The 15351-nt window shown below is 54.1% G+C and overlaps 1 protein-coding gene across 12 annotated transcripts in view; it reads left to right on the top strand.

Annotated features, from left to right (window-relative positions):
• KCNT1 (potassium sodium-activated channel subfamily T member 1) overlaps window positions 1–15351 on the top strand; it is an 81799-nt gene that overhangs the window by 50701 nt on the left and 15747 nt on the right. For all 12 annotated transcript variants that reach the window (XM_071454175.1, XM_071454176.1, XM_071454178.1 and 9 more), the window contains 15 exons: window positions 4173–4252; window positions 5764–5863; window positions 7568–7624; window positions 7911–7959; window positions 8107–8166; window positions 8877–8951; window positions 9296–9379; window positions 9783–9877; window positions 10728–10908; window positions 10986–11150; window positions 11822–11958; window positions 12858–12921; window positions 13288–13396; window positions 13542–13650; window positions 14566–14715. In XM_071454175.1, coding sequence (XP_071310276.1) covers window positions 4173–4252; window positions 5764–5863; window positions 7568–7624; window positions 7911–7959; window positions 8107–8166; window positions 8877–8951; window positions 9296–9379; window positions 9783–9877; window positions 10728–10908; window positions 10986–11150; window positions 11822–11958; window positions 12858–12921; window positions 13288–13396; window positions 13542–13650; window positions 14566–14715 — 1515 coding nt within the window. The remainder of the gene's footprint in view (window positions 1–4172; window positions 4253–5763; window positions 5864–7567; window positions 7625–7910; window positions 7960–8106; window positions 8167–8876; window positions 8952–9295; window positions 9380–9782; window positions 9878–10727; window positions 10909–10985; window positions 11151–11821; window positions 11959–12857; window positions 12922–13287; window positions 13397–13541; window positions 13651–14565; window positions 14716–15351) is intronic.

The raw sequence follows: 15351 nt of genomic DNA, 5'->3' as shown, positions 1-15351 counted from the left end.
GGCAGGGCTCCATCCTGCCAGGAGGGTGAGCCCAAGCTTCCCCCAGCCGTGAGGGACCTGGCAGGGCAGGAGAAGCCCCTGGAGCCATCCCTGCCTGGGTTTGAAGCTGTTCCTCCTCCTTTGAGTAATTGTTCAATTACTGCGGGGGCAGCTCTGCGCTGCCTGTGCTGCCTTTGGCAGGCGCCCAGGCTGTCTGTGTGCACACAGCTGCTCAGCAATTCCCATTCCTGTCCCCAAACCCTGCTCTGGGAGCTCTCCTGGGCAGGGCTGGAGCTGTCCCATCCTCTGCTCACTGGGGGTGGATGGAGGATGGCAAACACAGGGCACACAGCTCGCCCGTGGCACCCGTCTGGTGAAGCCCCTGTGTCCAAACACCATCACAAAAATGGTGGGGGAAAGGGAAAACCATCCCAAAGGGAAGCAGGAGGGCTGGATCTGCCTGGGAATTTCATCAGCAGGTACCTGAGCCCCGGCCTGGCAGGTTCTGTGGTTCATTTGGGAAGGATTTTGGCTGTGCTCAGGTTCCAGCTGGCACCGGCTGCTCCCGGTGCTGAGCGAGGGCTGGAGGCAGCCTGGCCATGGCACAGTGCCCTCAGAGCATCCTGCATAGCCTCCTGGGGCTGCTGGGAGAGGAAATGCTGCAGATCTGCCCTGCCAGCCCTGCTCCTCTCCTTCCTCTGAGCTGTGTCTGGTACCCACGGCCCGTCCCCAGGGAGCCCAGCTGGGCCAGCAGCACATTTCTGTAATTCCAGCGTGGTGCAGCCACATTTTCTGTGGGTTTGATCCGTGTGCATTTGCATGGACGGTGCAGAGCTGTCAGCTGAGCTCAGCTGGACTGGAGGGGTGAGGTGGGGTCTCACTTTCACTGCCTTGGCAGAGGTGGCTGCTGGCACCCACCAGATTGGAGATTTCTGGGGTTTTGCTGGTTTGGTAGGTACTTCCCCCCAGAAAAAATTCAGAAGTCTTGTTTGCATCCTGCTACATGATGGGAGAAATTCCTTGAGAAGCTTCCTGGGACAAGAAATCCCTGTATGGGTTCATATTTTTTGCGTTTTCCTCCTTTTTATGAGAACTGCCCCAGCTCTGGGGAAATGGAAAGGCTGGAGCAGGGGCTGTGCCCCTCTGTGCCTATTTTAATGCTGGTGGGCTGTGATGTGCTCCTCCTGCCCTTTCATCCTGCACTTTTCTGAACAAACTATTGTGTCTTTTTTTGGGAACTCATCATCTTACAACAAATTGCCTCTACTCTTAGATTAATAAAGTACAATAAATAACCGAGCGAAGAAAACGAAGTCGCTCAGGCATTATGAAGTGCATAATAGCAGTAATTACACTTCCAAGCAGAGGGCTGGAACTAAACTTGTACCAGCATCGTTGTTTGCATGGCCTGGGGGGGTTCAGTGGGGGCAAGGTGGGGGAACTGTGGAGCTGGGGACCCTTGGAGTGGTCTGGGATGAGCTGGCACCAGGATGGGGAGGATGCTCCAGGTGGGAAAAGGATGCTCCAGGATGGGAAGGATGCCCAGCCATGGCAGCAGGGAGGGGACACTTTGAGCACCCCATCCTGGCTGAGCTGCTGTGAAGGCAGAGCTGTCACAGTGTGTTTTGGGGTGGTGATGATGCAGTCAGAGTTTTGCTTGATTCTTACTCCCGGTTAACTTCCTGACAATGAAATTAAAGGGTATGTTTTACATGATATCATCTCCTTCCCTCAGCTGGAAATGGAGTAGGAGCTTTGATACTTTGGGATGGTGCTGCCTGGGAAGAACCATCCCTCATTCAGCTGTGGGGTGTTGGATTCACCTGCAGAGTGGGGCCCCACAAAGAGCTGGGGCTCTGCCTCGGCAGGTTGCCTGCACAGGAACATGTTCCCTCCACATTCTTTTATTTCCTCATCTCTCTGCAGTGTTAAACACCCTGTTCCCCCCAGTCAAGACATGGCTTTTTGTTGCTTTGTTGTTTTCCAAGTGTTCCTTCCTCCTGCAGCCATGGGATGGATGAATACGGGGGCCACTTTATCACAGAGAGTTAGATCTGATCATTTAGTCCTTTTATCCACCAGCAATTACAGACATTGTCTCGAGGTGGGCCACAGCTCTACAGATCAGTGAACCATCTGTCTGATGGCAGAGATTTATTCAGCTGTTTGTTGCTTTGATCCCAGACAAGTGTCTGGCAGAGGAATCGTGCTCCCTGCAGTCTGCAGCTCCTCAAGGCTCTCAATCCTCAGGGGCTCTGATGAATGGGGTGCTCAGCGCTGCTGCTGGAGCTGAAAGCCAGCTCCCAGCACTTCCTGGCCATTTTTAATAAGGAGAAGGAGCAATTATCTCGTGTGCAGCATTGTGAGCAGTTGTGACAGCTGATTTATGCCCTGGCACAGAAAAAAATGATTTGCGGCGTCTGGCTCTGGGAAGGATTAATTTCAGCAGGTGTAAAGGCTGGGCTCTGAGGCTCTGCATTGAGGCTGTTTGCTCCTCAAGCATCGTGCTTGTAAACTCTCCTGCAGCGGGGTCTGGGGCTGTCCCTTCTCTTGGTGACACCAGCCAGGTGTGGTGCAGAGCCCCTCTGGCCACCTCCCCTCCCCTTAGCCCAGCTGGGGTGGAGCCCAGGATGGAGATCTTGTGAAACCCCTTCCCCATTTGCTGCCTGAGCAGCTGGGCATGGATGTTTGGTAAATATTCATCCCTCCAGCCCCAATAAATCAGGATCTGGTCGGATCTGGCACTTGCGGGATGGGGTGGGATGGCAGCGATTGTCACCAGGAATTTGCTGCCATCGATCTCTGCCTGGGCTGGGGAACGCACCTGACTGATGAGGGCTCGGTGACCTCTTGCAAGCATTTAGAAAAGGAGCAACGACAGGAGCGCTTCCTTAGCCTTGCTGAAAGCAGCCAGCGGGGGAATCCACGGCTCTGAACTCCTCTGTGGCCGGCCAGGGAGGAGCAGGGTTTGCCGTGCTCGGTGTAAAGCCGGGGCAGGAGGAGCCGCTGGCGTTTCCCCGGCGCTCGGCAGGAGCAGCGCCAGCCCAGGGAGATGGATTTGGCTTTGCAAAGAGCTGCGGGCCATGAGAGAGAGCCAGGAGGGGCGGGTGAGCTGAGCTGGGGCTGCTTTACCCGCACAGCCTCCTTTACCTGCAGCATCCCAGAGCCTGCAGGGGCCCCCATGCAGCATCCCAGAGCCTGCAGGATCCCCCATGCAGCATCCCAGACCCCAGAGGGGCCCCCATGCAGCATCCCAGAGCCTGCAGGGGCCCCCATGCAGCATCCCAGACCCCAGAGGGGCCCCCATGCAGCATCCCAGAGCCTGCAGGGGCCCCCATGCAGCATCCCAGAGCCTGCAGGAGCCCCCATGCAGCATCCCAGACCCCGGAGGAGCCCCCACGCAGCCCCAGGGAGGTTTTGTCCCATCCCTGGGATGTGGGGCTGGCCGAGGGGAGGCAGGAGGAGCCAGGGGAGGCGGGATGGGAATTTCCAGCCCCACCTGCTGCTCCTCCCTGCCGGATGCTGTCAGTGCCCTGGCAGGTGACGCTCTGCCCTGCCAGGAGCCACCACCAGTGGCCCTGGGTGGCAGGCGGTGTTTGGAGCCTGTTGTCAGCTCCTGGGTTTTTCTGGAATGACCAAGAATGGTATCTTAGCAACAAAGGGAATTTTTCTCCGTTTACAGAGGAATTGGGTTTTTTACAGCTTCTGTGCTGATTGTTTCTCCTCCCCAGGCAGAGCAGGGCACGGACAGAGCCAGGACATACTGGGGACATTGGGGACATTGTCTGTGCCAGCTCCTGCTCTGCTGGAGCAGATAAATGGGGAGAGGCAGCTCCAGGGCTGCTGCTCTTCGGGAGGTTTTGGCCGCTCTGAAGTTGTGTGAAGGGAGGGGTTTGTGTCTCTGCTCTCTGGCTGTGTGTGAGCCGCAGCCAAGCCCTGGTCCCCAGCAGAGCCGGCCCTGGGGGGGTCACATCGGCTGCTCTGGGGGTCCCTGGGGCTCCTGGCTGGTGATGCTGCTGGCTGGGGACTGTGGGGACAGCCGGGAGCCCACCCGAGCCGGGGTCACTGTGGGATTCAGCGGGGTCACCCAGCGGGGATGGGGGCACCGGGGGGCTCCCAGGGGCTCCTGGGGGGCTCCTGGGGGTCCTGCCCGGCCACCCCACTGACGGCCCCGCTGGGGACTCTCCCCGCAGGGTGCAGGTCGAGTTCTACGTGAATGAGAACACCTTCAAGGAGCGGCTGAAGCTCTTTTTCATCAAAAACCAGCGATCGAGTGAGTGCTGCGGGCACGGGGTGCGAGAGCCGAGCCCTGGCCGGGCCGGGAGAGCCGCGCTCCGTCCTGCGGCATGAGAAGCCATTGCCATCTGCTGGTGGCCCTGTCCCCGTGTGTCCCCAGCCCGGGGCTGCCTCCTGCCCCTTTGCTGGCTGTTGTCAGCTTGGTTTGGGGGTGCTTTCCGTGGGGAGGAGAGGTCCCCTCCCGCTGTGACCGTGTTCCCAGGGGCCCGAGGATGGGGGAAGAGACGAGGATCTGACTCCATGTTTCAGAAGGCTTGATTTATTATTTTATTATATATATTATATTATTTTATGATACATATTATTTATTATTTTATGATACATATTATTTATTATTTTATGATATATATTATATTATATTATATTATATTATATTATATTATATTATATTATATATTATATTATATTATATTATATTATATTATATTATATTATATTATATTATATGAAAGGATTTAATCAGAAGGCTTAGCTAAGAATAGAAAAAGAAAGAATGAATAACAAAGGCTTGTGTCTCGGACAGAGAGGCTGAGCCAGCTGACTGTGATTGGCCATTAATTAGAAACAACTGCATGAGACCAATCACAGGTTTATTTGTTGCATTCCACAGCAGCAAATAACCATTGTTTGCATTTTGTTTTTGAGGGCTCTCAGCTTCTCAGGAGGAAAAATCTTAAGGAAAGGATTTTTCATAAAACATGTCTGTGGCATCCTGCCACCTCTGCTCCCTGGGGACAGCCACAGTGTGACAAACAGCTGGCTGGGAGCAGGGGGGTGTCAGGGAGCCAGTGTCCCCATCAGGGAGCTTGGCTGTGCCCCCCTGAGGCTCTGGGGACAGCCAGGGCAGGCTGTGAGTTACCTTCTCCTGCTCCAGCCATGGGGATTAGTCTCCACTTGACTAATGGTGTTTTTATTTTCTTCCTCCGAGATGTCATTAGCTGTCTGGAGGGGGCCTGCTTGTTCATTTATAAATTTGCCTTTTCTCCTCCCGCCTGCATCCTGTTGTCTTGCTAAAAAGCTGGAGTGCAGCACACCAGGGTGCCCACGGGGAAGTTTTTAATGAAAATGTGATGTATTTATCACTTGTAATCTGAGTAATAACCCCATGAACTGGCTGGGGAGGCAGAGTGGATGAAGCAGCAGCTTTTCCTCACCATCCCTGCTCCTGCAAGGTGATGTGGTCAGTGCTGCTCTGCTGCTTTTAGGTGGATGCCTGCTAATGAGGGGGGTACACTCCAGCAGCTCCTCGTGTCTCTCTCCCATTTTTGGGGTCAGCAGGGAGCTGGCTCATGGTTATTTATCTCTGTGTTGCCTCCTATGTCCATGGCACTGGGCAGGGCACGTGGAGCTGGGCAAAGCCTGGGCAGCGCTGCTGCAGCTCCCTGGGGGATCAGGGGGCTCCTGTGCTGTGGGGCTGGGCTGTGGGGCTGTTTGGGGGTCTGTGAGGATGCCCAGGAGCGCTGCCCCATCCCTGCCGCCCTCCCACAGGCCTGAGGATCCGGCTCTTCAACTTCTCCCTGAAGCTGCTGACGTGCCTGCTGTACATCGTGCGCGTGCTGCTGGACAACCCCGAGGAGGGCATCGGCTGGTGAGAGAGGAGAGAGAGGGAGAGCCCTGGCACTGCCCCAGCCCCAGCTGCCCCCAGCCTCCCTGGGGCTGTGCCACGGCTCGGGATGGGTTTTTCACCCCCCACAGCTGTCGCTGGCAGGGGGTTATTTACAGATCTATTAACAGATCACTAATGGGACAGGGCTGCTGTGCAACAGTGCCTTGAGCTGTTTTATCTTTCAGCATCACTCTCTGATTATGACAATGGGAAGATGCCAGCAGCTCACATCCCAGGCAGCAGACACAGAACTTAATGTTACAACTCACTTTGTAAGCTTCTTGACCAATCACACAAAGCAAAAAGCATATTGCTACTATCAACATGCTTTTGCTTTGTGTGATTGGTAAAGCAAAGCAACAAGTCTTTTTATCAGACTCTAACTGTGCAGTACTAACAGATTTTTCTCAAATTTTTTCTTGTTTCTCTAGGAGCTTTTCAAATTTGTATGTTGTGTTAGATGATTTTCTAATGTTTTTCTTAAGGCATTGACTTGTATGTTAGTAAATGTTGTGGAGAAGTGAGCTCACTGCAAGCTGTTAGCATCTGTGTAGCAGTTGGAGGCTGATCAGGCAAAGTTAAAATAATTTTTCTACTGACCTATCTCATGGCTGCTGCTTAGCTCTAATCACAGTTCTGCTGTCACTGAGGCCTGCAAAAACCCTCTAATTTTGTAGATTCCCACACACACAGCTGTTTAAATTGAGGCTTTAACAAAACTTCCCAGGCTGGAGGCCCCTGCTCACACCCCGTGGATGGGTGTGGAGGCATCTATTGAGCAGAGCATGGTGGAAAAATTCAGGTCATGTTCATTCCAAGTTCTGTCTGCCTCTGTCAGGGGCTCAGCGTGGCCTTCAGGCACAGGGAGAGCTCAGCCACTCCAGGGCATCACCATGCAAATATTTTCTGGGGGCTGACACCCTTGAGGACATTAACACCAAATCCCATTTAAGCACTTGAGAGGGAAATACGGTGTGCTGTGTGGATCCTTGAGGTGATGGATGATTCCACACATCAGCTTTGTGCTGGCTTTCAGTATAAGCCTATTTTTAATGTGTCCTTGCTTCGTTTAGCTCATGTGCAATGTGATTTTTTTTTTTTTCCCCAAGAGCTTGGATAATTGGCGATTTGATTTTCTCCTTGCAAAGGCTGCAGACTACCAAGCACATCTGCACGTTCTGGAAGTGCTCCCAGACCTGTGGGAGCGAAGCAGGACACGGATGCTCATCCCTGAGAGCCTCAGCACAGCTGCAGCTCAGGGAATCCCATTTTCCTGAGGGAGTGTGGCAGCAGCAAGGCTGGCCAGAGGGAGCAGATCCCTCCCAGCAGGGCAGGCAGAGCTCAGCTCGGGGCTGCTGCCTGCCAGGGTGCTGGGGGCACCTCCAGCCTCGTCCCAGAAGCTGCAGCCCAGCAAATTGTGCTGATTGTAACGTGGTAATCCTCAGTTCCCAGCTCCCTGCAGCACCAGGGAGAATCAGCGTTCCTCAGCATCTCTGGTAGGGCTGAAGCACCTGAGGGGTTTTGCCCTCCAGTAATGAGATGTTCAAGGCTGCCTGGGGGAGACTTTTCTTGTGCAAAGCCCTGGCTATAGGATCAGGGTGTCTGGATCCATGGAAATGCTGCCAGGGGGTCAATCCCAGCATCCCTGTTCCCTCCTGACTGCTTTTCCCTGCTCTTTCTCCCCAGCTGGGAATGTGAGAAGCAGAATTACACAGCCTTCAACCAGTCCACCAACATCAACTGGTGAGTGGGAGCTGCTCAGGGCCCTGGGTCAGCTCTGCCGGGCTGGGGGAGCAGAGGGATGGTGGTGGCTCTGCTGGCAGCTGCCTGAGGCTGTTTCTGGAGCAGCATCCCAGAACCAAATCCATTGGGTGCACCCTTGGGACTGGCTGAATTCCAGTGCAGGGGCTGCTTGAGCAAACTGCAGGAGGGAGCAGCAGCTCCTGAGTCAGGGATGGCCTCGGGTTTGCACTGGGGGTGGTGAAAACCCTGACAGCTGAGCTCAGATCCCCTCTGGGTTTCTTTGCAGGTCCCACATCTTTTGGGTGGACAGGAAAACCCCTCTGTGGGCCGTGCAGGTGAGCAGCCCTTGCTGGGTGTGCAGGAGCCCAGAGGGGCTGGGCTGGGGGCTCTGCCCCACCCGTGGCACCCCCGGGGCAGGGGGGGCTCGGGGGGCTCCCATCACCTGGAGAGAGCCCTGGAGCCCCCCGTGTGTGTCCCTGCAGGTCAGCATCGCCCTCATCAGCTTCCTGGAGACCATGCTGCTCACCTATCTCAGCTACAAGGTGAGAGCCCGGGCCGGGAGGGCTCAGCCTCCTCTGCAGGAATGGATTTCTCTGGCTGGAGCCCGCTCGTCCCGGCAGGATGTGTTTGTCTGCTGCCTCTGGATGTTTTCCTTTCTCATTCCCCCTCGGGCTGCTGGGTGTGCAGAGCAGAATCTCTTCTCTTCGTGCTTCCTCAGAGATTCGGAGCTGTTTAATGCAGGCTGGCTGTTCCTAGTGTCAGGCTGGCACATCCCAGGTTTCCCGAGCTCGGCAGGGTCGCTCCTGCCTCTGGAGGAAGTGGCACCGCTCCAAGGAGAGGCACAAGCTGACTCCTTTGGACCAAAGCCGCCTAAAATGGCCAGAAAAAAGTGACCTGGACAAATGGCATCTTCTCAGGGACCAGGGGAGGGCTGGCAGCAGAGGCTCAGACCCTGTGTCACCCCCTGCAGCTCTCACTGTCACTGCCACTCTCCATCCCTGCAGGAAGTGTTGCTGTCCCCCAGCTCTGGGTGGCTGCAGTGACAGACAGACAGACAGATGTAGTGGCTGTGGAGAGGACTGAGGAGTTTGGGAATATTTCCTGCTCCCAGCGTGCCTGCCACCACCACTGCACCTCTCCTGCGCCGTATTTCCCTCACCCAGCAGGCTCTGTGGCACGGTGGGATCACTTCAATTGTCCCCTGGGAAGTTTTTAAGGTTATCTCATTTTTTCTTTGGTTTGAATTCCTCAGGGGAACATCTGGGAGCAGATTTTTCGCATTTCCTTCATCCTGGAGATGATCAACACGGTGCCGTTCATCATCACGGTGAGTGTGTCCTGGTGACATTTAAAGCAGCTCTAAGTGTAGTAATTGCTGTATTTTGGTGATAAAATGAAGACAAATGGGTGTCTGGCCAAGTGGAATTTTAAGGCTGGCAGGAAATTTTCCCTTCAATATTTGACAATTTAATGATTTTCTCTGGAGTGTTATCCCAAACCCCATCCTCCCTTTCCAGCTGCTCTGCTGCAGCCAGGGAGGCAGGGCCCTGTTTGGTGGCAGCTTCTGCTCAGCTTGGGGTTGAATCCTTCCACACAGGGAGGATTGGCTGCTTATGGCTCCATTTTTTAAAAGAACGTGGATTTCTCTGCTAATAACCCTTGCTTTTGTAGATATTCTGGCCTCCTTTGCGGAATTTGTTCATTCCTGTGTTTCTGAACTGCTGGCTGGCCAAGTACGCCCTGGAGAACATGATTGTGAGTGGTCCCTTTTGTCCAGCTCCTCAGGGATGTGGAGGGCAGCAAGACTGGGAGGGGACCCTTGGCTGCCCCCAGCTTTGGGGCAGGATTTGGAGCTTGGTGTGTGCAGGATGGGGATGCCAGGCTGGGAATGCCAGGCTGGGAATGCCAGGCTGTGACCAGGAATCCCCCAGAGTCCAAACCACAGTGACAGGGGTGGTTGGGGTGAGGTGTTCCAGCCATTCCCCTGTTCCCACTGGAGCTCTCAGATCCCAGACCTGCCGATGGGAATGCACACCCCTTCCCAAGGGCTAAATCCAGGCTTGCCCTTCCCTGGGGAGGGCACTGCTGGAGCCAGCAAGGCAGCAGTTGGTCCCCCCAGGCTGGGTGAGTTGGTGGGAGCCCTCCCCTGTCTTCCCAGAACGATCTGCACCGGGCCATCCAAAGGACACAGTCAGCAATGTTCAACCAGGTGCTCATCCTCATCTGCACCCTCCTGTGTCTGGTTTTCACAGGGTGAGTGCTGCTCTCCTGTTCTCTAAACCCCCCTCCTGATCCCGGGAATCCAGCTGTGCCCACACTCCCCAGAATCCAGCTGTTCCCACCCTGGGAATCCAGCTGTGCCCATCTGGGGCAGCTGGCAGAGCTGGGCTCTTGCAGGGCTCACACCTTCCCCTGCTTTGCTCCATCCCCAGCACTCTGAGGGGGTTTCTAAGCCAAACTCCTGATGCTGCCTTGTTCTAGGGTTTGATCGGGGAGTTTTTAGTGAGGGTGCAGCCAGAGGCAGCTGGGGGATGTGGACACGAGGGCAGGGGCAGCAGCTTCCCCCAGGGCCAGGTGAGGGATGGCTCATGCACCAGGGATGGTTCATTCACTCCCAGGCTCCAGCCGAGCTCTTCCTCCCCCACACCTCGCAGCTCCTCAGGTCATTTGTGTAATTGGCCGCTGGGGCTCCTGCTAATTAACTGGGCCCTTTCCCTGCCATTGCCAGCATCAAGGGTGTTCCTTTGGGCAGGGGAGCAAAGCTCATCACTGGCTATTTAGCTCTGAATTAGGCTTTGAATTCTCCTCTGGCTCCCTTGCCCTGGGTTTGAGGCATATTAAACCATTAAGTTGCTGAATGGAGGGGAAATGAGGCTTTTAGGCTCATGAGTTTTTGGCAATAAAGACGATGCTCTGATGTGGATGACTAATGCTATTTCAGAGCTCAGTGGTGCTCCCAGCCCTGCTGCTGGATGAGTTTGGGGGAGGAGGGAAGGTACAGTTTGGGCCCAGCAAGGTTTGGGTGACTCTTGTGTGAGCAGGATGGCTTTGAGCTGCAGGTGTGTGGGGCTCTCCCTGCCGTGACGGGGCTTTTCCCTTCCAGGACCTGCGGCATCCAGCACTTAGAAAGAGCAGGTGAGAAGCTCTCCCTCTTCAAGTCCTTCTATTTCTGCATCGTCACCTTTTCCACCGTGGGCTACGGAGACGTGACACCAAAGATTTGGCCTTCCCAGCTGCTGGTGGTGATCATGATCTGCGTGGCCCTGGTGGTGCTGCCTCTCCAGGTGAGACCTGCACAGCCTGAGGGCGGGGAGGGGCTGCCAGCCCTGCCCTGGGGACATCAGCTCCGTGCCCCCTGCAGTTCGAGGAGCTGGTGTACCTGTGGATGGAGCGGCAGAAGTCGGGGGGCAACTACAGCCGGCACCGCGCACAGACCGAGAAGCACGTGGTGCTGTGCGTCAGCTCCCTCAAGATCGACCTCCTCATGGACTTCCTCAACGAGTTCTACGCCCACCCTCGGCTGCAGGTGAGCCCCAGGCTGGGCTCACACCGTCCCTGTAGGATACTCTCGGGGTCTTTGCTGGTCAGAGTGATCCCAAGGTGTTAGAAAGTCTCTTTTCCCAGAAGGAGTCGGAGCTCTTCAGTTCTCGGTCTCAAGGTTGTTTATTGTATCTTATCTATAAAATTCTTTCTCCTGGCCTGCCAAGGTCCTCTCAGCAGGACAGTTCCAGGCATTCTGCTCACCCCCGGGGCGGTATTATCTTTTTATACTAAAAACTCTGTGTACAATATTTGCAATTACTTTCCAATACCTATCACCTGTGTTAGACAGTGAGCTTCTACTCTAAACCAATCCCAAAGTGCCACCATCACAGCAGAAGATGGAGGCCAAGAAGAAGAAGGAGAAAGGCTGGACATGTCCAGATTCCTTGTCCCCTGAGCCCCCTTTCTAAAAACCTCTGTTTTTGTAAAGTGTTTTGCCAGGAGCAAGAGCACCCAGCACTTGGCTTGGTTTTTCTTGGTTTGTTATTTTGCCTTTTATTAAACCTTTTTGTTTCTAACGCTGCAACAGAAGCCATCCTGCTGATTTTTATGCTTCCAAAGGTAGCTGAGCTATCCTGAGTGTGTTGCAGACCTCCGAGAGCTGATTAGAGCTGGCTGGAGGAGGTTCCTCTGGCAGTGGCCTCTCTCCTGCAGGATTACTACGTGGTGATCCTGTGCCCCACCGAGATGGACATCCAGGTGCGGCGCGTGCTGCAGATCCCCCTGTGGTCCCAGAGGGTCATCTACCTCCAGGGCTCTGCCCTCAAGGACCAGGACCTGATGAGAGCCAAGTGAGCAGAGGGACACTGTAGCCATGATATTTTCTGAAAAATCCCCTTGCCAGGATCTTTCCTCCTGAGAAGCTGAGAGGCCTCAGGAACAAAATGTAACCAATGGTTATCTGCTGCTGTGGAATGCAACAGGTGCATCTGGGATTGGGCTCATGTGGTTGTTTCTAATTAATGGCCAATCACAGTGATCTGGCTTGGACTCTCTGAGAGTCATGAGCTTTTGTTGTCATTCCATTCCTTCCTTTCCTTTCAAGCCCACTGATGAAATCCTTTCTTCTATTCTCTTAGTATAGTTCTAATATAATATATATAATAAAATAATAAATCGGCCTTCTGGAACACGGAGTCAAGATTGCTCATCTCTTCCCATGTCGGGGCTGCCTGTAAACTTCCACAGGACACCCTGCACACCCCAGTGACAGTGTCACCCCAGCCTGTGCTGGGCCTGGGGGCTGGCTGGGTGTGCTGCTGTTCACAGGGGTCCCAGCAGGAGGGGAGAGATGAGAATCTTGACTCCATGTTTCAGAAAGCTGATTTATTATTTTATGATATATATTGTATTAAAAGAAAATGATATATTGAAACTATACTAAAATAATAGAAGAAAGGATTTCATCAGAAGGCCAGCAAAGAAAGGAATGGTAATAAAATCTTGTGACTGCTCACACCCTTGACACAAGTGGCTGTCATTTGTCATCAAGTAAAAACAATTTCACATGCTGGGTAAACAATTCTCCAAATCCCATTCCAAAGCAGCAAAACATGGAGAAGCTGAAGCTTCCCAGCTTCTCAGGAGGATTTTTCATAAAATATGTCTGTGGCAGCAGGGGCTGGTGGGGTGGGCAGTGCCCAGCCTTGTGGGCCCTGCAGCTCATGGGGTCTCTGCTCTCTCCTGGCAGGATGGACAATGGAGAAGCTTGCTTCATCCTCAGCAGCCGGAACGAGGTGGACAGAACAGCAGCTGTGAGTCCAGCCAGGGGTGGGCAGGGGCATTTCCCAGGCAGAAGGGACTGGGGTGCTGTTGATGTCACCTGTGCCTGGCAAGGGAGGGTGCTGGGAAGGGGCTGAGTGCCCAGGGGAACCTTGGGGATGCACAGAGGCATGCACAGACACTGCTGGCTGAGCCCCGTGGGCTCACCTTCCTTCTGATGGTTTCTCATCAGTGCTGGGTTTCAGGGAGCACCAGGGGCAGGAGGAGCCCTTGCTGTACATCTCCAGGGTGGCTGGGTGCTTTGCAGCCCATCCCAGGTGTAGAAGCCTTGGGGAAAAGAAACCATCAACCAAGAAACCGTCAACCAAGCAGCTCTTGTTGCTCTTGTCCCTGTCCAGGACCACCAGACCATCCTGAGGGCCTGGGCTGTCAAAGACTTTGCTCCAAACTGTCCCCTCTACGTTCAGATCTTAAAGCCAGAAAATAAATTCCATGTCAAGTTTGCAGGTGAGTTGGAGCAGCTGCGCAGCAGCTGGGAGCCCTCCTGGACTGGCAGGAGGAGGAAACACCCAGTGCCCAGCACCACCCCAAAACGACCCCATTCCCAGGCACTGTCCCCCTCCCCTCCCTGATGGTCCCCTCTGCCTTTCAGATCACGTTGTGTGTGAGGAGGAGTGCAAATACGCCATGCTGGCACTGAACTGTGTCTGCCCTGCCACCTCCACCCTCATCACGCTGCTGGTGCACACCTCCCGTGGCCAGTGAGTGCTGTCCCTTGCTGTCCCTGCCCATCCCTGCCCTCCCCTACCCCTGCCTGGGCCTGGAGGGTGGCAGAACTGAGGCCTCTGAGCTCAGGGGAGAGGGGTCTGGGATGGTTCTGGGGAGCCCAGTGGGGTCTGGGATGGCTCTGGGGAGCCCAGTGGGGTCTGGGATGGTTCTGGGGAGCCCAGTGGGGTCTGGGATGGCTCTGGGGAGCCCAGTGGGGTCTGGGGCCCCCCTCCAGGTCAAAAACAAAACCCGATTTTGTAAGGGGACCACACCACTGCAGTTGGGCTGGGCAATGCCAACTTTGCAGAGGCTGGAGGTAAAAATATCTTTGTATTGGCACGGTGCTGCTGGCAGGAAGGTGAATTCACAGCAGCCCCAGCCCCTGCAGGGTTTTTTGGTGGGTTTATATCCAGCATGGCTGCAAGGAGCTCTGCCAGCACAGGAGAGCAGTGGCGTGTGCCCTGCACTCCTTGGCCAGTCAGAAATGTCTGAATTTTGGGTAAAGTGCCATCAAATCAGTTCTGAAATATCCTTGCCAGATGCCTCTCGCCCCGTGCTCGGGGCTGTTTGCCAACACGGGCTCTGCACCTCCCCCTGCACTCTGCAGGGGCCCTCGTTAAATAAAAAGGCACTTAAAGCCCAAAGTGAGAACGAGCTCATGCTGGGAGAGCACCAGCAGCCCGCGGCCATGTGTCACTGTCACCTCCCTGCTGTCGGGCACAGGGGCACCTCCAGAGATTGTTGGTGCTCTGCCCTGGGATCTGGCTGGGGTTTGGGGACCTGTGTCAGAACCAAGGGTCCCATCCCAGCCTTGGGGGTCCCATCACAACTCCAGAGGTCCCATCCCACCCCTGTGGATCCCATCCCAGCCCCGGGGGTCCCCGCTGACGCCACTGCTGCCCTTGCAGGGAGGGCCAGGAGTCTCCGGAGCAGTGGCAGCGGATGTACGGGCGCTGCTCGGGCAATGAGGTCTATCACATCCGCATGGGGGACAGCAAGTTCTTCATGGAGTACGAGGGCAAGAGCTTCACCTACGCCGCCTTCCACGCGCACAAGAAGTGAGGGCAGGGGGCTCTGGGCGGGGGGATCTGTCTGTCTGCATGGCCGGGCTCAGGGCAGGGGCTGCTGTGAGGGTCTGTGTGTGGGGACAGAGTCCCAGAGGGGATGGATTCTCCTCAGATGGGAATGTCCAGCCCCTGCTCCCCCGCAGGAGGGGGTGACTGTGTCCACAGGGGTCTGAGGATGAGGGAAGAGATGAGGATCTGACTCCATGTTTCAGAAGGCTTGATTTATTATTTTATGATATATATTATATTAAAAATTATATACATAATATTAAAATATCTTTATTAAAATATAAAATATATTAAAACGAAATTTTTATATATATAAAAATTAGATATATATTATGTATTATGATATATAATATATACTAAAATATATTAAAATATGTTTTTAATATAAAATATATTAAAATATATTGTATTATATATATTATATTCATTTTGATATAATATATATAATAAAATAATTAATAGAAGTATAGAAGAAAGGATTTCATCAGAAGCCTAGCTAAGAATAGAAAAGAAGGAATGATAACAAAGGCTCGTGTCGGACAGAGAGTCCAAGCCAGCTGACTGTGATTGGCCATTAATTAGAAACAACCACATGAGACCAATCCCAGATGCACCTGT

This window comes from Agelaius tricolor, unplaced genomic scaffold (genome assembly GCF_023055355.1).
Source record: "Agelaius tricolor isolate 1412-34295 unplaced genomic scaffold, bAgeTri1.0.p SCAF_38, whole genome shotgun sequence".
NCBI lineage: Eukaryota > Metazoa > Chordata > Aves > Passeriformes > Icteridae > Agelaius > Agelaius tricolor.
Note: the sequence above shows the minus strand (reverse complement) of the source record. Positions and strands in the feature narration are given on the sequence as shown.